This window comes from Lampetra planeri, unplaced genomic scaffold (genome assembly GCF_965212315.1).
Source record: "Lampetra planeri unplaced genomic scaffold, kcLamPlan1.2.h2 scaffold_1869, whole genome shotgun sequence".
In the NCBI taxonomy this organism is placed as follows: Eukaryota; Metazoa; Chordata; class Hyperoartia; order Petromyzontiformes; family Petromyzontidae; genus Lampetra; species Lampetra planeri.
This window is the reverse complement of record NW_027614615.1, coordinates 632-24,355: the sequence shown is the minus strand read 5'-3', so window position 1 is coordinate 24,355 and position 23,724 is coordinate 632. Positions and strand designations below refer to the sequence as shown.

Here is a 23,724-nt window from a genome sequence, read left to right as displayed (position 1 = left end):
GGTGGGTGGGCGTGTGGCTGGGTGGGCGTGTGGGTGTGTGGGCGTGTGGGTGGGCGTGTGGGTGGGCGTGTGGGTGTGTGGCGTGTGTGGGCGTCTGGTGGGCGTGTGGGTGTGTGGGCGTGTGGGTGGGCGTGTGGGCGTTGTGGGTGGTGGCGTGTGGGTGGGCGTGTGGGTGGGCGTGTGGGTGTGTGGGCGTGTGGGTGGGGCGTGTGTGGTGGGCGTGTGGGTGGGCGTGTGGGTGGGCGTGTGGGTGGGCGTGTGGGTGGGCGTGTGGTGTGGGCCGTCTGGGTGGGGTGTGGGTGTGTGGGGTGGGCGGTGTGGGTGGGCGTGTGGGTGGGTGGGTGGGTGGGCGTTGTGGGTGGGCGTGGGCTGTGGGGCGTGTGGGTGGGCGTGTGGGTGTGGGTGGTGGGCGTGTGGGTGGGCGTGTGGGTGGGCGTGTGGGTGGGCGTGTGGGTGGGGCGTGTGGGGTTGGGTGGGTGGCGTGTGGGTGGGCGTGTGGGTGGGGCGTGTGGGTGGGCGTGTGGGGGCGTGTGGGTGGGCGTGTGGGTGGGCGTGTGTGTGGGCGTGTGGGTGGGCGTGGGGTGGGCGTGTGTGGGTGGGCGTGTGGGTGGGCGTGTGGTGGGCGTGTGGTGGGCGTGTGGGTGGGCGTGTGGGTGGGCGTGTGGGTGGGCGTGTGGGTGGGCGTGTGGGTGTGTGGGCGTGTGGGTGGGTGGGCGGTGGGTGGGGTGGTGGGCGTGTGGGTGGGCGTGTGGGTGGGCGTGTGGGTGGCGTGTGGGTGGGCGTGTGGGCGTGTGGGTGGCGTGTGGGTGTGTGGGCGTGTGGGTGGGCGTGTGGGTGGGCGTGTGGGTGCTGTGGGCGTGTGGGTGGGCGTGTGTGGGTGGGCGTGTGGGTGTGTGTGGGCGTGTGGGGTGGGTGTGGTGGGCGTGTGGGGTGGGCGTGTGGTGGGTGGGCGTGTGGGTGTGTGGGCGTGGTGGGTGGGCGTGTGGGTGGGCGTGTGGGAGTGTGGGCGTGTGGGTGGCGTGTGGGTGGGCGTGTGGGTGTGTGGGCGTGTGGGTGGGCGTGTGGGTGGGCGTGTGGGTGTGGGCGTGTGGGTGGGGGCGTGTGGGTGGGCGTGTGGGTGGGCGTGTGGGTGGGCGTGTGGGTGGGCGTGTGGGGCTGGGTGGGCGTGTGGGTGTGGTGGGCGTGTGGGTGGGCGTGTGGGTGGGGCGTGTGGGTGGGGCGTGTGGGTGGGCGTGTGGGTGGGCGTGTGTGGGTGTGTGGGCGTGTGGGTGGGGGCGTGTGGAGTGGGCGTGTGGGTGGGTGTGGTGTGTGGGGTGTGGGTGGGGCGTGTGGGTGGGCGTGTGGGTGGGTGGGTGTGTGGGTGTGTGGGCGTGGTGGGTGGGCGTGTGGGTGGGTGGCGTGTGGGTGTGTGGCGTGTGGGTGGGCGTGTGGGTGGTGGGCGGTGGGTGGTGGGCGTGTGGGTGGGCGTGTGGGTGGTGTGGCGTGTGGGCGTGTGGGTGGTGGGCGTGTGGGTGGGCGTGTGGGTGTGTGGGCGTGGGTGGGCGTGTGGGTGGTGTGGGGTGTGGTGGGCGTGTGGGTGGGTGGGCGTGTGGGTGGGCGTGTGGGTGGGTGGGCGTGAGGGTGGGTGGGCGGTGTGGGTGTGTGGGCGTGTGGGTGGGCGTGTGGGTGGGTGGGCGTGTGGGTGTGTGGGTGTGTGGGCGTGTGGGTGGGCGTGTGGGTGGGTGGGCGTGTGGGTGTGTGGGCGTGTGGGTGGGCGTGTGGGTGGGTGGGCGTGTGGGTGTGGGCGTGTGGGTGGGCGTGTGGGTGGGTGTGTGGGTGTGTGGGCGTGTGGGTGGGTGGGCGTGTGGGTGGGGTGGGCGTGTGGGTGTGTGGGCGTGTGGGTGGGCGTGTGGGTGGTGTGTGGGTGTGTGGGCGTGTGGGTGGCGTGTGGGCGTGTGGGTGGGCGTGTGGGTGGGTGGGCGTGTGGGTGGGGCGTGTGGGTGGTGTGTGGGCGTGTGGTGGGCGTGTGGGTGGTGGGTGGGTGGGGCGTGTGGGTGGTGGGCGTGTGGGTGGGCGTGTGGGTGGGCGTGTGGGTGTGTGGGCGTGTGGGGTGGGTGGGCGTGTGGGTGGTGGGCGTGTGTGGGTGGGCGTGTGGGTGTGTGGGCGTGTGGTGGGTGGGCGTGTGGTGCGTGTGGGCGTGTGGGTGGGTGGGTGTGGTGGGGTGTGTGGGCGTGTGGGTGGGCGTGTGGGGTGGTGGGCGTGTGGGGTGTGTGGGCGTGTGGGTGGGCGTGTGGGTGGGTGGGTGGCGTGTGGGTGTGTGGGCGTGTGGGGTGGGCGTGTGGGTGTGTGGGGCGTGTGGGTGTGTGGGGGCGTGGTGGGCGTGTGGGTGGGCGTGTGGTGTGGGCGTGTGGGTGGGTGGGTGTGTGGGTGTGTGGGTGTGTGGGCGTGTGGGTGGGCGTGTGGTGTGGGCGTGTGGGTGGGTGGGGTGTGTGGGGTGTGTGGGCGTGTGGGTGGGCGTGTGGGGTGGGTGGGGCGTGTGGGTGTGTGGGCGTGTGGGTGGGCGTGTGGGTGTGTGGGCGTGTGGGTGGGTGGGCGTGTGGGTGGGCGTGTGGGTGGGTGGGCGTGTGGGTGTGGGCGTGTGGGTGGGCGTGTGGGTGTGTGGGCGTGTGGGTGTGTGGGCGTGTGGGTGGGCGTGTGGGTGGGCGTGTGGGTGTGTGGGTGTGTGGGTGTGTGGGTGTGTGGGCGTGTGGGTGGGCGTGTGGGTGGGCGTGTGGGTGTGTGGGCGTGTGGGTGGGTGGGCGTGTGGGTGGGTGGGCGTGTGGGTGTGGGGTGTGTGGGTGTGTGTGCGTGTGGGTGGGCGTGTGGGGTGGGGTGTGTGGGTGTGTGGGCGTGTGGGTGGGGCGTGTGGGTGGGTGGGCGTGTGGGGTGGGTGGGCGTGTGGGGTGGGGCGTGTGGGTGTGTGGGGGTGTGTGGGCGTGTGGGTGTGTGGGCGTTGTGGGTGGCGTGTGGGCGTGTGGGTGGGTGGGCGTGTGGGTGTGTGGGTGTGTGGGTGTGTGGTGGGCGTGTGGGTGGGCGTGTGGGCGTGTGGGTGTGTGGGCGTGTGGGTGGTGTGGGCGTAGGTGGGTGGGTGGGCGTGTGGGTGGGGTGGGCGTGTGGGTGTGGGTGTGGGTGTGTGGGTGGGTGGGCGTGGTGGGTGGGCGTGTGGGTGTGTGGGTGTGTGGGCGTGTGGGTGGGGTGTGGTGGCGTGTGGGTGTGTGGGTGTGGGTGGGCGTGTGGGTGGGGCGTGTGGGTGTGTGGGTGTGTGGGTGGGTGGGCGTGTGGGTGGGCGTGTGGGTGGGTGGGCGTGTGGGTGGGTGGGCGTGTGGGGTGGGCGTGTGGGTGTGTGTGTGGGCGTGTGGGTGTGTGGCGTGTGGGTGTGTGGGCGTGTGGTGTGTGGGCGTGTGAGCGTGTGGGTGTGTGGGTGTGTGGGCGTGTGGGTGGGCGTGTGGGTGTGTGGGCGTGTGGGTGGGTGGGCGTGTGGGTGGGCGTGTGGGTGGGCGTGTGGGTGGGCGTGTGGGTGGGCGTGTGGGTGGGCGGGCGGTTAGGCGGGCGGGCGTGTGGGTGAGTAGCGTGTGGTTGAGTGTGTGGGTGAGTGTGGGGTGTGGGTGGGTGAGCGGTGTGGGTGAGTAGCGTGTGGGTGAGTGTCCCTGTGTCTCCCGGTGTAAGGATTGTGTGGCGAGTGTCGCTGTGTCTCCGTGTGGGTGAGTGTGTGGGTGAGCGTGTGGGTGAGCGTGTGGGTGAGCGTGTGGGTGAGCGTGTGGGTGAGCGTGTGGGTGAGCGTGTGGGTGAATGTCGCTGTGTCTCCGTGTGGGTGAGCGTGTGCGTGTGGGTGCCCCCCCACGTGTCCCCCCACGTGTCCCCCCCACGTGTCCACCCACGTGTCCACCCCCCACGTGTCCACCCCCCACGTGTCCACCCCCCTCGCGTACCAGCAGCAGCCTGTAGCACGTCAGGTTTGCTGGGAGGGACGAACGGAGGCCAGTGGAGGGGACGGGAGGGGATCAGCTCGAACATGGGCAGAGACGACCTCGCCACCACCACCTGGGGGGACACCACACACACAGTCCTATAGAAACCCATAGAAACCCATAGGAACCCATAGGAACCCATAGGAACCCACACAGAGACCCACGTAGTCCTATAGAGATTCAGAGACCCACATAGTCCTATAGAGATTCACAGAGACACACAGAGACCCACAGTCTCATAGGAGACTCACAGACACACATAGAGATCCACGGCCGGGTACAGGTAGCCGGTTATCGGGTAGGGTACGGGTACCGGGTACCCGATTGCGACCTCTCGGATGAAGCCACGTTGCAGGCGCGGGTGGGTTGATTCTAGCAACTTGAATTGTGAGAAGAGACAAGACGTTGGGAAATGAGTGACAATCACGGTGACTGACCAGTGACTCACGGCCTACCTGTACCCGTACCCGGCCGGGTATCGGGTAGGGTATGGGTAGGGTACAGGTATCGGGTACCCGATTGCGACCTCTGGGATGAAGCCACGTTGCGGGCGCGGGTGGGTTGATTGTAGGAACTTGAATTGTGAGAAGAGACAAGACGTTGGGAAATGAGTGACAATCACGGTGACTGACCAGTGACTCACGGCCTACCTGTACCCGTACCCGGTCGCACCAGGGTCGCAAACGGCTACCCGTACCCGGCCGGGTACGGGTAGCCGGGTATGGGGTAGGGTACGGGTATCGGGTACCCGGTTGCAACCTCTGCCAGTCAGGCAGCCTCCCCACCAACTTCTCCTGGCTGAGTTGCGTCGCCCGTAACAGACGGACTACACTTTAATCCCGACGTAGGAGGCTTGTGCCAGGCTAGGTGCACCGCTTTGAGGCCGCCACGTGAAGTGTCGAAGGATCGCCTGCTGGCAGGAGGTCACGGGACAGACCCCGGTGCCGTGGGTCGGCCGACTGAGATGACCGGTAGATGTACCGAGAGTGTGTACACGCACACACGTACGCACACGCGTGTACATGCACACACACGCGTGTACATGCACACACACGCGTACACGCACACACGTACGCACACGCGTGTACACGCACACACACGCGTACACGCACACACGCGCGTACACGCACACACACGCGTACACACACGTGTACACACTCACGCACACACACGCATACGTACACACACACATACACGCGTACACACGCATACACATATACACACAAACGCATACACACTCACGCACACACACGCGTACACACACACGTACACACACTCACGCACACACACTCACGCACACACACTCACACACACACACGCGTACACACACACGTACACACACTCACACACACACACGCGTACACACACTCACACACACACGTACACACACACGTACACACACTCACGCACACACACTCACGCACACACACTCACACACACACACGCGTACACACTCACGCACACACACTCACGCACACACACTCACGCACACACACGCGTACGCACACACGTACACACACTCACGCACACACACGCGTACACACACTCACACACACACACGCGTACACACACACGTACACACACTCACGCACACACACTCACACACACACACGCGTACACACACACGTACACACACTCACACACACACACGCGTACACACACTCACACACACACACGCGTACACACACACGTACACACACTCACGCACACACACTCACGCACACACACTCACACACACACACTCACACACACACACGCGTACACACACACGTACACACACGCGTACGCACACACGTACACACACTCACGCACACACACTCACGCACACACACTCACGCACACACACGCGTACGCACACACGTACACACACTCACGCACACACACGCGTACACACACACGTACACACACACACGTACACACACACACGCGTACACACACACGCACACACACTCACGCACACACTCACGCACACACACGCGTACACACACACGCACACACACTCACGCACACACGCACACACACTCACGCACACACACGCGTACACACACGCGTACACACGCATACACACTCGCGCACACACACGCGCGTGATCCCGAGTCCCGGTTACCTTGGTAACGAAGTTGCTCCAGTCGCTCTCCGTCTTGCAGAAGAATCCCTGCGGAGACACCAGCGGCATCACCGTCATTGTGTCTCCCCGTGTCTCCCCGTGTCCCCCCGTGCCTCCCCGTGCCTCCCCGTGTCTCCCCGTGTCTCCCCGTGTCTCCCCGTGTCTCCCCGCGTCTCCCCGCGTCTCCCCGCGTCTCCCCGCGTTTCCCCGCGTCTCCCCGCGTCTCCCCGCGTCTCCCCGCGTCTCCCCGTGTCTCCCCGCGTCTCCCCGCGTCTCCCCGCGTCTCCCCGCGCCTCCCCGCGTCTCCCCGTGTCTCCCCATGTGTCTCCCCGTGTCTCCCCGCGTCTCCCCGTGTCTCCCCCTGTGTACCTCCCCGTGTCTCCCCGTGTCTCCCCGTGTCTCCCCGTGTCTCACCAGGGCGATGGACGGGTCCAGCTGGGTGATGTGGATGCGGGAAGCTCTCGGGCAGTGGAACGAGGAGTCGGCTAAACGCGAAGTGGAATCCGGCTCCACCGCATTCTGGCACGTGTGCGGGTCCAGGTAGAGCAGCTCGTCCCCTGCAGACACAGAGAGAGACACACAGAGACACAGAGAGACACAGAGAGACAGACACAGATACAGAGAGAGACACAGAGAGACAGATACAGAGAGAGAGACACAAACAGAGACAGAGAGAGACACAGACGGAGACATAGAGAGAGACACAGAGACAGATACAGAGAGAGGCACAGAGAGAGAGAGAGACGGACAGACAGGGAGAGAGACACAGAGAGAGACACAGAGAGACACAGAGAGAGGCAGAGAGAGAGACAGAGACAGAAAGAGAGTGAGAGACACAGAGACAGAGAGAGAGACAGACAGACACAGAGAAAGACAGATACAGAGAGAGACAGACAGAGAGAGACAGATACACGCAGACACACAGCGAGACACAGACAGACACCCCCAGCCACGCACTGTCTCACTGCCTCGTACCCACGTAGCCGATGACGTAGTGGGCGCTGTTGGGTTTCCACAGACACAGAGAGACAGACACAGAGAGACAGACACAGAGAGACAGACACAGAGAGAGACAGAGACACAGAGAGACAGACACAGAGAGAGACACAGCGAGACACAGACAGACACCCCCAGCCACGCACTGTCTCACTGCCACGTACCCACGTAGCCGATGAAGTAGTGGGCGCTGTTGGGTTTCCACAGACACAGAGAGACAGACACAGAGAGACAGACACAGAGAGAGACACAGCGAGACACAGACAGACACACCCAGCCACGCACTGTCTCACTGCCTCGTACCCACGTAGCCGATGAAGTAGTGGGCGCTGTTGGGTTTCCACAGACACAGAGAGACAGACACAGAGAGACAGACACAGAGAGACAGACACAGAGAGAGACAGAGACACAGAGAGAGACACAGAGAGACACAGACAGACACACCCAGCCACGCACTGTCTCACTGCCTCGTACCCACGTAGCCGATGAAGTAGTGGGCGCTGTTGGGTTTCCCGCCGATGAAACCCAGCGACTGCGGGAACGTGAAGCAGTCCTGAACCCGTGGGCACACAGACAGAGACACAGAGAGATTCATAGAGAGACACACACAGAGAGACACACACACACACAGAGAGACACACAGAGAGACACACACACACACACAGAGACACACACACACAGAGAGAGACACAGAGACATTCATAGAGAGACACACACAGAGAGACACACACACACAGAGAGAGACACAGAGAGATTCATAGAGAGACACACACAGAGAGACACACACACACAGAGAGAGACACAGAGAGATTCATAGAGAGACACACACAGAGAGACACACACACACAGAGAGAGACACAGAGAGATTCATAGAGAGACACACACAGAGAGACACACACACACAGAGAGAGACACAGAGAGATTCATAGAGAGACACACACAGAGAGACACACACACACAGAGAGAGACACAGAGAGATTCATAGAGAGACACACACAGAGAGACACACACACACAGAGAGAGACACAGAGAGATTCATAGAGAGACACACACAGAGAGACACACACACACAGAGAGAGACACAGAGAGATTCATAGAGAGACACACACAGAGAGACACACACACACAGAGAGAGACACAGAGAGATTCATAGAGAGACACACACAGAGAGACACACACACACAGAGAGAGACACAGAGAGATTCATAGAGAGACACACACAGAGACACACACACACACAGAGAGAGACACAGAGAGATTCATAGAGAGACACACACAGAGAGACACACACACACAGAGAGAGACACAGAGAGATTCATAGAGAGACACACACAGAGAGACACACACACACAGAGAGAGACACAGAGAGATTCATAGAGAGACACACACAGAGAGACACACACACACAGAGAGACACACACACAGAGACACACACACAGAGACACACACACACACACAGAGACACAGAGAGATTCATAGAGAGACACACACAGAGAGACACACACACACAGAGAGAGACACAGAGAGATTCATAGAGAGACACACACACACACAGAGAGACACACACACACACACAGAGAGACACACAGAGAGATTCATAGAGAGACACACACAGAGAGACACACACACACAGAGAGACACACAGAGAGACACACACACACAGAGAGAGACACAGAGAGATTCATAGAGAGACACACACAGAGAGACACACACACACACAGAGAGACACACACACACAGAGAGACACACACACACACAGAGAGACACACACACACACACAGAGAGACACACAGAGAGATTCATAGAGAGACACACACAGAGAGACACACACACAGAGAGACACACACACACACAGAGAGACACACACACACACAGAGAGACACACAGAGAGACACACACACACACACACAGAGAGACACACAGAGAGACACACACACACAGAGAGAGACACACACACACAGAGAGACACACACACACACAGAGAGACACACACACACACAGAGAGAGACACACACACACAGAGAGACACACACACACACAGAGAGAGACACAGAGAGATTCATAGAGAGACACAGAGACATTCATAGAGACACATTCATAGAGACACACACAGAGAGACACACACAGAGAGAGACACAGAGAGATTCATAGAGAGACACACACAGAGAGACACACACACACACAGAGAGACACACAGAGAGACACACACACACAGAGAGAGACACAGAGAGATTCATAGAGAGAGACACACACACAGAGAGAGACACAGAGAGATTCATAGAGAGACACACACAGAGAGACACACACACACACACAGAGAGACACACAGAGACACACACAGAGACACACACACACAGAGAGAGACACAGAGAGATTCATAGAGAGACACACACAGAGAGACACACACACACAGAGAGACACACACACACACAGAGAGACACACACACACACACAGAGAGACACACAGAGAGATTCATAGAGAGACACACACAGAGAGACACACACACACAGAGAGAGACACACACACACAGAGAGACACACACACACACAGAGAGAGACACAGAGAGATTCATAGAGAGACACAGAGACATTCATAGAGACACATTCATAGAGACACACACAGAGAGACACACACAGAGAGACACACACAGAGAGAGACACAGAGAGATTCATAGAGAGACACACACACACACAGAGAGACACACAGAGAGACACACACACACACACACAGAGAGAGACACAGAGAGATTCATAGAGAGACACACACAGAGAGACACACACACACAGAGAGACACACACACAGAGACACACACACAGAGACACACACACACACACAGAGAGACACACAGAGAGACACACACACACACACACAGAGAGAGACACAGAGAGATTCATAGAGAGACACACACAGAGAGACACACACACACACACAGAGAGAGACACACAGAGAGATTCATAGAGAGACACAGAGAGATTCATAGAGAGACACACACAGAGAGACACACACACACACACAGAGACACACACACACAGAGAGACACACACACACACAGAGAGAGACACAGAGAGATTCATAGAGAGACACACACAGAGAGACACACACACACAGAGAGACACACAGAGAGACACACACACACACACACAGAGAGACACACAGAGAGATTCATAGAGAGACACACACAGAGAGACACACACACACACACAGAGAGAGACACACAGAGAGATTCATAGAGAGACACACACAGAGAGACACACACACACACACACAGAGACACACACACACACACAGAGACACACACACACACACAGAGACACACACACACAGAGAGACACACACACACACAGAGAGACACACACACACAGAGAGAGACACAGAGAGATTCATAGAGAGACACACACAGAGAGACACACACACACACACAGAGACACACAGAGAGATTCATAGAGACATTCATAGAGACACACAGAGACATTCATAGAGACACATTCATAGAGAGACACACAGAGAGACACACACACACAGAGAGAGACACAGAGAGACACACACACACAGAGAGAGACACAGAGACATTCATAGAGAGACACAGAGACATTCATAGAGACACATTCATAGAGACACACACAGAGAGACACACACACACACAGAGAGACACAGAGAGATTCATAGAGAGACACACACAGAGAGACACACACACACAGAGAGAGACACAGAGAGATTCATAGAGAGACACACACAGAGAGACACACACACACACACAGAGACACACACACACAGAGAGACACACACACACACAGAGAGACACACACACACACACAGAGAGAGACACAGAGAGATTCATAGAGAGACACACACAGAGAGACACACACACAGAGACACACACACAGAGAGACACACAGAGAGAGACACACACACACACAGAGACACAGAGACATTCATAGAGACACATTCATAGAGACATACACAGAGAGACACACACACAGAGAGAGACACAGAGACATTCATAGAGACACACACAGAGAGAGACACAGAGACATTCATAGAGAGACATTCATAGAGACACGCACAGAGAGACACACACACACACAGAGAGAGACACAGAGACATTCATAGAGACACACACAGAGAGAGACACACACACACAGAGAGAGACACAGAGACATTCATAGAGAGACATTCATAGAGACACGCACAGAGAGACACACACACACACAGAGAGAGAGACACACACACACATACACACACAGAGAGAGACACATTCATAGACACACAGTGTAATAGACACACACAGAGAGACACAGTCACATTCATACAGACACATTCATAGACACACACACACAGTGTCATAGACACACACATAGAGACACATTCATAGACACACACACACACAGTGTCATATACACACACATAGAGACACATTCATAGACACACACACACAGTGTCATAGACACACACATAGAGACACATTCATAGACACACAGTGTCATAGACACACACATAGAGACACATTCATAGACACACACACACACAGTGTCATAGACACACACATAGAGACACATTCATAGACACACAGTGTCATAGACACACAGAGAAACACAGACACATTCATAGACACACACACACACAGTGTCATAGACACACACATAGAGACACATTCATAGACACACACACACAGTGTCATAGACACACACATAGAGACACATTCATAGACACACACACACAGTGTCATAGACACACACATAGAGACACATTCATAGACACACACACACAGTGTCATAGACACACACATAGAGACACATTCATAGACACACAGTGTCATAGACACACAGAGAAACACAGACACATTCATAGACACACAGTGTCATAGACACACACACACAGAGACACAGACACATTCATAGAGACACATTCATAGACACACACACACAGTGTCATAGACACACACACAGAGAGACACAGACACATTCATAGAGACACATTCATAGACACACAGTGTCACAGACACACACATAGAGACACATTCATAGACACAGTGTGTCATAGAGACACACATAGAGACACATTCATAGACACACACATAGAGACACATTCATAGACACACAGTGTCATAGACACACACATAGAGACACACACATAGAGACACACACACACAGTGTCATAGACACACACATAGAGACACATTCATAGACACACAGTGTCATAGACACACACACAGAGAGACACATTCATAGACACACAGTGTCATAGACACACACATATAGACACATTCATAGACACACAGTGTCATAGACACACACACAGTGTCATAGACACACACACAGAGACACATTCATAGACACACAGTGTCATAGAGACACACATAGAGACACATTCATAGACACACAGTGTCATAGAGACACACACATAGAGACACATTCATAGACACACAGTGTCATAGACACACACACAGAGACACATTCATAGACACACAGTGTCATAGACACACACATAGAGACACACACATAGAGACACACACACACAGTGTCATAGACACACACATAGAGACACATTCATAGACACACAGTGTCATAGACACACACACAGTGTCATAGACACACACACAGAGACACATTCATAGACACACAGTGTCATAGAGACACACACAGAGACACATTCATAGACACACAGTGTCATAGACACACACACAGAGACACATTCATAGACACACAGTGTCATAGAGACACACAGAGAGACACATTCATAGACACACAGTGTCATAGAGACACATAGAGACACATTCATAGACACACAGTGTCATAGAGACACACATAGAGACACATTCATAGACACACAGTGTCATAGAGACACACATAGAGGCACATTCATAGACACACAGTGTCATAGAGACACACACAGAGACACATTCATAGACACACAGTGTCATAGACACACACACAGAGACACATTCATAGACACACAGTGTCATAGAGACACACACAGAGACACATTCATAGACACACAGTGTCATAGACACACACACAGAGACGCATTCATAGACACACAGTGTCATAGAGACACATTCATAGACACACAGTGTCATAGAGACACACATAGAGGCACATTCATAGACACACAGTGTCATAGAGACACACACAGAGACACATTCATAGACACACAGTGTCATAGAGACACACATAGAGGCACATTCATAGACACACAGTGTCATAGAGACACACATAGAGGCACATTCATAGACACACAGTGTCATAGAGACACACACAGAGACACATTCATAGACACACAGTGTCACAGACACACACATAGAGACACATTCATAGACACACAGTGTCATAGACACACACACAGAGACGCATTCATAGACACACAGTGTCACAGACACACACATAGAGACACATTCATAGACACACAGTGTCATAGAGACACACAGAGAGACACATTCATAGACACACAGTGTCATAGAGACACACATAGAGACACATTCATAGACACACAGTGTCACAGAGACACACAGAGAGACACATTCATAGACACACAGTGTCACAGAGACACACAGAGAGGCACATTCATAGACACACAGTGTCATAGAGACACATAGAGACACATTCATAGACACACAGTGTCATAGAGACACACACAGAGGCACATTCATAGACACACAGTGTCATAGAGACACATAGAGACACATTCATAGACACACAGTGTCATAGACACACACACAGAGACACATTCATAGACACACAGTGTCATAGAGACACACAGAGAGACACATTCATAGACACACAGTGTCATAGACACACACATAGAGGCACATTCATAGACACACACACAGAGACACATTCATAGACACACAGTGTCATAGAGACACATAGAGACACATTCATAGACACACAGTGTCATAGAGACACACAGAGAGACACATTCATAGACACACAGTGTCATAGAGACACATAGAGACACATTCATAGACACACAGTGTCATAGACACACACATAGAGACACATTCATAGACACACAGTGTCATAGACACACACACAGAGACACATTCATAGACACACAGTGTCATAGAGACACACATAGAGGCACATTCATAGACACACAGTGTCATAGAGACACACACAGAGACACATTCATAGACACACAGTGTCATAGACACACACACAGAGACACATTCATAGACACACAGTGTCATAGAGACACACATAGAGGCACATTCATAGACACACAGTGTCATAGAGACACATAGAGACACATTCATAGACACACAGTGTCATAGACACACACACAGAGACACATTCATAGACACACAGTGTCATAGACACACACATAGAGGCACATTCATAGACACACAGTGTCATAGAGACACACACAGAGACACATTCATAGACACACAGTGTCATAGACACACACACAGAGACACATTCATAGACACACAGTGTCATAGAGACACACAGAGAGACACATTCATAGACACACAGTGTCATAGACACACACACAGAGACACATTCATAGACACACAGTGTCATAGACACACACATAGAGGCACATTCATAGACACACAGTGTCATAGAGACACACACAGAGACACATTCATAGACACACAGTGTCATAGACACACACACAGAGACACATTCATAGACACACAGTGTCATAGACACACACACAGAGACACATTCATAGACACACAGTGTCATAGAGACACATAGAGACACATTCATAGACACACAGTGTCATAGACACACACACAGAGACGCATTCATAGACACACAGTGTCATAGACACACACACAGAGACACATTCATAGACACACAGTGTCACAGACACACACACAGAGACACATTCATAGACACACAGTGTCATAGAGACACACACAGAGACACATTCATAGACACACAGTGTCATAGACACACACACAGAGACGCATTCATAGACACACAGTGTCACAGACACACACATAGAGACACATTCATAGACACACAGTGTCATAGACACACACACAGAGACGCATTCATAGACACACAGTGTCACAGACACACACATAGAGACACATTCATAGACACACAGTGTCATAGACACACACACAGAGACGCATTCATAGACACACAGTGTCACAGACACACACATAGAGACACATTCATAGACACACAGTGTCATAGACACACACACAGAGACGCATTCATAGACACACAGTGTCACAGACACACACACAGAGACACATTCATAGACACACAGTGTCATAGAGACACACACAGAGACACATTCATAGACACACAGTGTCATAGACACACAGTGTCATAGAGACACACAGAGAGACACATTCATAGACACACAGTGTCATAGACACACACACAGAGACGCATTCATAGACACACACACACAGTGTCATAGACACACAGTGTCACAGACACACACATAGAGACACATTCATAGACACACACACACAGTGTCATAGACACACAGTGTCACAGACACACACATAGAGACACATTCATAGACACACACACACAGTGTCATAGACACACAGTGTCACAGACACACACATAGACACACATTCATAGACACACACACACAGTGTCATAGACACACAGTGTCATAGACACACACATAGAGACACATTCATAGACACACACACACAGTGTCATAGACACACACATAGAGACACATTCATAGACACACACATAGAGACACATTCATAGACACACACATAGACACACATTCATAGACACACACATAGAGACACATTCATAGACACACACACATAGAGACACATTCATAGACACACATTCATAGACACACATTCATAGACACACACATAGAGACACATTCATAGACACACACACATAGAGACACATTCATAGACACACATTCATAGACACACACACACAGTGTAATAGACACACACACAGAGAGACACATTCATAGAGACACATTCATAGACACACAGTGTCACAGACACACACACACAGAGAGACACAGACACATTCATAGAGACACATTCATAGACACACACACAGAGAGACACATTCATAGACACACAGTGTCATAGACACACACATAGAGACACATTCATAGACACACATTCATAGACACACACACACAGTGTCATAGACACACAGTGTCATAGACACACACATAGAGACACATTCATAGACACACATTCATAGACACACACACACAGTGTCATAGACACACAGTGTCATAGACACACACATAGAGACACATTCATAGACACACACACACAGTGTCATAGACACACACATAGAGACACATTCATAGACACACACATAGAGACACATTCATAGACACACACATAGACACACATTCATAGACACACACATAGAGACACATTCATAGACACACAGTGTCATAGAGACACACATAGAGACACATTCATAGACACACATTCATAGACACACACACACACATAGAGACACATTCATAGACACACATTCATAGACACACACACAGTGTCATAGACACACAGAGAGACACAGACACATTCATAGACACAGTATGTCATAGACACACACATAGAGACACATTCATAGACAGTGTAATAGACACACACACACAGAGACATAGTCACATTCATAGAGACACATTCATAGAGACACACACACAGTGTCATATACACACACAGAGACACATTCATAGACACACAGTGTCATAGAGACACACATAGAGACACATTCATAGACACACAGTGTCATAGACACATTCATAGAGACACATTCATAGACACCTGCAGTCATAGAGACACACACACACATAGACACATTCATAGACACAGTGTAATAGACACACAGAGAGACACAGACACATTCATAGAGACACATTCATAGACACACAGTGTCATAGACACACACATAGAGACACACACACAGACACCTGCAGTCATAGAGACACACACACACATAGAGACAGAGACACATTTATAGAGACACACAGTGTCATAGACACACACACACAGACACCTGCAGTCATAGACACACACACACACAGAGACACAGAGAGACAGAGACACACAGTGTCATAGAGATCGTGTCATAGACAAACACAGATCGTCGTAGACAGACAGAGCGTCATACAGACAGTCTCATAGAGATGCAGTGTCATCGAGACACCCTGAGCCCTGTGCCCCCCCCCCCCCGTGTCTCCGTGTGTGTCCCCGTGTGTGTCCCCGTGTCTCCCTGTGTGTGTCTCCGTGTGTGTCACCCGCCGTGTCTCCATGTGTGTCCCCGTGTGTGTCCCCGTGTCTCCGTGTGTGTCTCCCGACGTGTCTCCGTGTGTGTCCCCGTGTCTCCCTGTGTGTGTCTCCGTGTGTGTCACCCGCCGTGTCTCCGTGTGTGTCCCCGTGTGTGTCTCCATGTGTGTCCCCGTGTGTGTCTCCGTGTGTGTCCCCGTGTGTGTCTCCATGTGTGTCCCCGTGTGTGTCCCCGTGTCTCCGTGTGTGTCTCCCGACGTGTCTCCGTGTGTGTCCCCGTGTCTCCCTGTGTGTGTCTCCGTGTGTGTCACCCGCCGTGTCTCCGTGTGTGTGTCCGTGTGTGTCCCCGTGTCTCCCTGTGTGTGTCTCCGTGTGTGTCATCCGCCGTGTCTCCGTGTGTGTCCCCGTGTGTGTCTCCGTGTGTGTCCCCGTGTGTGTCTCCGTGTGTGTCCCCGTATCTCCGTGTGTGTCCCCGTGTCTCTGTGTGTGTCTCCCTGTGTGTGTCTCCGTGTGTGTCTCTGTGTGTGTCTCCCTGTGTGTCTCTGTGTGTGTCTCCGTGTGTGTCTCCGTGTGTGTCTCCTGCCGTGTCTCCATGTGTGTCCCCATGTCTCCCTGTGTGTGTCTCCGTGTGTGTCCCCGTGTCTCCGTGTGTCCCCGTGTCTCCCTGTGTGTGTCTCCGTGTGTGTCCCCGTGTCTCCGTGTGTGTCACCCGCCGTGTCTCCGTGTGTCTCCGTGTGTGTCTCCGTGTGTGTCACCCGCCGTGTCTCCGTGTGTGTCCCCGTGTCTCCGTGTGTGTCACCCGCCGTGTCTCCGTGTGTGTCCCCGTGTCTCCGTGTGTGTCCCCGTGTCCCCGTGTGTGTATCCGTGTGTGTCTGTGTGTGTCCCCGTGTCTCCGTGTGTGTCTCCCGCCGTGTCTCCGTGTCTCCCTGTGTGTCTCCCCGTGTCTCCCCGTGTGTGTCCCCGTGTCTCCCCGTGTGTGTCACCCGCCGTGTCTCCGTGTGTCTCCCGCCGTGTCTCCCCGTGTCTCCCCGTGTCTCCCCGTGTCTCCCCGTGTCTCCCCGTGTCTCCCCGTGTCTCCCCGTGTCTCCGTGTGTGTCCCCGTGTCTCCCCGTGTCTCCCCGTGTCTCCCCGTGTGTGTCCCCGTGTCTCCCCGTGTGTGTCACCCGCCGTGTCTCCGTGTGTGTCTCCCGCCGTGTCTCCGTGTGTCCCCGTGTGTCTCCCCGTGTCTCCCTGTGTGTCTCCCCGTGTCTCCCCGTGTGTCTCCCCGTGTCTCCCCGTGTCTCCCTGTGTCTCCCCGTGTGTGTCCCCGTGTCTCCCCGTGTGTGTCACCCGCCGTGTCTCCGTGTGTGTCTCCCGCCGTGTCTCCCCGTGTCTCCCGTGTGTCTCCCCGTGTCTCCCCGTGTGTGTCCCCGTGTCTCCCCGTGTGTGTCACCCGCCGTGTCTCCGTGTGTGTCTCCCGCCGTGTCTCCGTGTGTCCCCGTGTGTCTCCCCGTGTCTCCCTGTGTGTCTCCCCGTGTCTCCCCGTGTGTCTCCCCGTGTCTCCCCGTGTCTCCCTGTGTCTCCCCGTGTGTGTCCCCGTGTCTCCCCGTGTGTGTCACCCGCCGTGTCTCCGTGTGTGTCTCCCGCCGTGTCTCCCCGTGTCTCCCGTGTGTCTCCCCGTGTCTCCCCGTGTGTGTCCCCGTGTCTCCCCGTGTGTGTCACCCGCCGTGTCTCCGTGTGTGTCTCCCGCCGTGTCTCCGTGTGTCCCCGTGTGTCTCCCCGTGTGTGTCTCCCGCCGTGTCTCCGTGTGTCCCCGTGTGTCTCCCCGTGTCTCCCTGTGTGTCTCCCCGTGTCTCCCCGTGTGTGTCCCCGTGTCTCCCCGTGTGTGTCACCCGCCGTGTCTCCGTGTGTGTCTCCCGCCGTGTCTCCGTGTGTCCCCGTGTGTCTCCCCGTGTCTCCCTGTGTGTCTCCCCGTGTCTCCCCGTGTGTCTCCCCGTGTCTCCCCGTGTCTCCCTGTGTCTCCCCGTGTGTGTCCCCGTGTCTCCCCGTGTGTCACCCGCCGTGTCTCCGTGTGTGTCTCCCGCCGTGTCTCCGTGTGTCCCCGTGTGTCTCCCCGTGTGTGTCCCCGTGTGTCCCCGTGTCTCCCCGTGTGTGTCACCCGCCGTGTCTCCGTGTGTGTCTCCCGCCGTGTCTCCGTGTGTCCCCGTGTGTCTCCCCGTGTCTCCCCGTGTCTCCCCGTGTGTCCCCGTGTGTCTCCCCGTGTCTCCCCGTGTCTCCCTGTGTGTCCCCGTGTCTCCGTGTGTCCCCGTGTCTCCCCGTGTCTCCCCGTGTGTCTCCCCGTGTGTCTCCCCGTGTCTCCCCGTGTGTGTCCCCGTGTACCTGGAGCGAGGGGATGTAGATGGGGTTGATTTCCGTGAGTCCCAGTCTCAGCGGAATCAGCAGCAGCAGCGGTCTCCAAGTGCCGCCCCCACACTGTGCACGCTCACCGGCACTCACCGTCACTCACCGCCACTCACCGGCACTCACCGGCACTCACCGCAACTCACCGCAACTCACCGGCACTCACCGGCACTCACCGTCACTCACCGCCACTCACCGCCACTCACCGGCACTCACCGCCACTCACCGCCACTCACCGCCACTCACCGCCACTCACCGTCACTCACCGTCACTCACCGCCACTCACCGGCACTCACCGCCACTCACCGGCACTCACCGCCACTCACCGTCACTCACCGCCACTCACCGCCACTCACCGGCACTCACCGTCACTCACCGTCACTCACCGTCACTCACCGTCACTCACCGGCACTCAACGCCACTCACCGCCACTCACCGCCACTCACCGTCACTCACCGGCACTCACCGCCACTCACCGTCACTCACCGTCACTCACCGGGAATCACTGAAACTCAAAAAAACTTACCCACCCAAACAGTCTGTCACCCACTCTCTCACCCACCCACCCACTCACTCACTCACCCACCCACCCACTCACCCACCCACCCACCCACCCACCCACTCACCCACCCACTCACTCACCCACCCACTCACCCACCCACTCACCCACTCACTCACTCACCCACCCGCTCACCCACCCACCCACCCACTCACTCACTCACCCACTCACCCACCCACTCACTCACTCACTCACCCACCCACTCACTCACTCACTCACCCACCCACTCACTCACCCACCCACTCACCCACTCACCCACTCACCCACCCACTCACCCACCCACTCAACCACCCACCCACTCAACCACCCACCCACCCACTCACCCACCCACCCACTCAACCACCCACCCACCCACTCAACCACCCACCCACCCACTCACCCACCCACCCACCCACCCACTCACTCACCCACCCACTCACCCACCCACTCACCCACCCACTCACTCACTCACCCACCCACCCACCCACCCACTCACCCACCCACCCACTCACTCACCCCACTCACTCACTCACTCACCCACCCACTCACTCACTCACCCACCCACCCACCCACCCACTCACCCACCCACCCACTCACTCACTCACCCACGCACCCACCCACCCATTCACTCACTCACACACCAACTCACTCACTCACCCACTCACCCACCCACTCACCCACCCACTCACCCACCCACCCACCCACCCACTCACCCACCCACCCACCCACTCACCCACCCACCCACCCACTCACCCACTCACCCACCCACTCACTCACCCACCCACTCACCCACCCACTCACCCACTCACTCACTCACCCACCCGCTCACCCACCCACCCACCCACTCACTCACTCACCCACTCACCCACCCCACTCACTCACTCACTCACCCACCCACTCACTCACCCACCCACTCACCCACTCACCCACCCACTCACCCACCCACTCAACCACCCACCCACTCAACCACCCACCCACCCACCCACCCACTCAACCACCCACCCACTCAACCACCCACCCACCCACTCACCCACCCACCCACTCAACCACCCACCCACCCACTCAACCACCCACCCACCCACTCAACCACCCACCCACTCACACCACCCACCCACCCACTCACCCACCCACCCACCCACCCACGCACCCACTCACTCACCCACCCACTCACCCACCCACTCACCCACCCACTCACTCACTCACCCACCCACCCACCCACTCACCCACCCACCCACTCACCCACCCACTCACTCACCCACCCACCCACCCACTCACCCACCCACCCACCCACCCACCCACCCACTCACTCACTCACCCACGCACCCACCCACCCATTCACTCACTCACACACCAACTCACTCACTCACCCACTCACCCACCCACTCACCCACCCACCCACTCACCCACCCACCCACCCACCCACTCACCCACCCACCCACCCACCCACTCACCCCACCCACCCACTCACCCACCCACCCACCCACCCACCCACTCACCCACCCACCCACTCACCCACCCACTCACCCACCCACCCACTCACCCACCCACCCACCCACCCACTCACCCACCCACCCACCCACTCACCCACCCACCCACCCACCCACTCACCCACCCACCCACTCACTCACCCACCCACCCACCCACTCACTCACTCACCCACCCACCCACCCACCCACTCACCCACCCTCCCACCCACTCACCCACCCACCCACCCACTCACCCACCCACTCACCCACCCACCCACCCACCCACCCCACTCACCCACCCACCCACTCACCCACCCACCCACTCACCCACCCACCCACCCACCCACTCACCCACCCACCCACTCACCCACTCACCCACCCACTCACCCACCCACCCACCCACCCACCCACCCACTCACTCACCCACCCACCCACCCACTCACCCACCCACCCACTCACTCACCCACTCACCCACCCACCCACTCACTCACCCACCCACTCACCCACCCACCCACCCACCCACCCACTCACTCACCCACTCACTCACCCACTCACCCACTCACTCACCCACTCACTCACCCACTCACCCACCCACCCACCCACTCACCCACCCACCCCACCCACCCACTCACCCACCCACCCACTCACTCACCCACTCACCCACCCACTCACCCCACCCACCCACTCACCCACCCACGCACCCACCCACCCACCCACTCACCCACCCACCCACCCACTCACCCACCCACGCAACCACCCACCCACCCACTCACCCACCCACGCACCCACCCACCCACGCACCCACGCACCCACCCACCCACCCACTCACCCACTCACCCACCCACTCACCCACCCACCCACCCACTCACCCACCCACCCACCCACCCACTCACCCACCCACCCACCCACCCACCCACTCACCCACCCACCCACCCACCCACTCACCCACCCACCCACTCACCCACCCACTCACCCACCCACCCACCCACCCACTCACCCACCCACCCACCCACCCACTCACCCACCCACCCACCCACTCACTCACCCACCCACCCACCCACTCACCCACTCACCCACCCACTCACACACTCACCCACCCACCCACTCACTCACTCACTCACTCACCCACCCACTCACTCACCCACCCACTCACCCACTCACCCACCCACTCACCCACTCACCCACCCACCCACTCACTCACCCACCCACTCACTCACCCACCCACTCACCCACCCACCCACCCACTCACTCACCCACCCACCCACTCACCCACTCACCCACCCACTCACTCACTCACCCACTCACCCACCCACCCACCCACCCACTCACCCACCCACCCACTAACTCACCCACTCACCCACCCACTCACCCACCCACTCACCCACCCACCCACTCACCCACCCACCCACCCACCCACTCACCCACCCACCCACCCACCCACCCACTCACCCACCCACCCACTCACCCACCCACGCACCCACCCACTCACCCACCCACTCACTCACCCCACTCACCCACCCACCCACCCACTCACCCACCCACCCACCCACTCACCCACCCACCCACTAACTCACCCACTCACCCACCCACTCACCCACCCACCCACTCACCCACCCACCCACTCACCCACCCACCCACTCACCCACCCAACCCACCCACCCACCCACTCACCCACCCACGCACCCACCCACGCACCCACCCACCCACGCACCCACCCACCCACTCACCCACCCACGCACCAACCCACCCACCCACCCCACTCACCCACCCACTCACCCACTCACCCACCCACCCACCCACCCACTCACCCACCCACCCACTCACCCACCCACCCCACCCACCCACCCACTCACCCACCCACTCACCCACCCACCCACCCACCCACTCACCCACTCACCCACCCACCCACCCACCCACTCACCCACCCACCCACCCACTCACCCACCCACCCACCCACCACTCACCCACCCACCCACCCACCTCACCCACCCACCCACTCACCCACCCACTCACCCACCCACCCACCCACTCACCCTCTCACCCACCCACCCAC

General features: G+C 56.9%; 1 protein-coding gene across 1 annotated transcript; it reads right to left on the bottom strand.

Annotated features, from left to right (window-relative positions):
• Positions 1 to 3,947: 3,947 nt before the first annotated feature.
• On the bottom strand, positions 3,948 to 19,719 carry LOC144740052 (cysteine protease ATG4A-like; the record flags this gene model as incomplete). The annotated part of the gene is made up of 5 exons (XM_078622937.1): positions 3,948 to 4,059; positions 6,094 to 6,141; positions 6,508 to 6,650; positions 7,564 to 7,642; positions 19,647 to 19,719. Coding segments are annotated over 5 exons (455 nt in total), but the record flags the coding sequence as incomplete, so codon positions are not given.
• Positions 19,720 to 23,724: the final 4,005 nt, after the last annotated feature.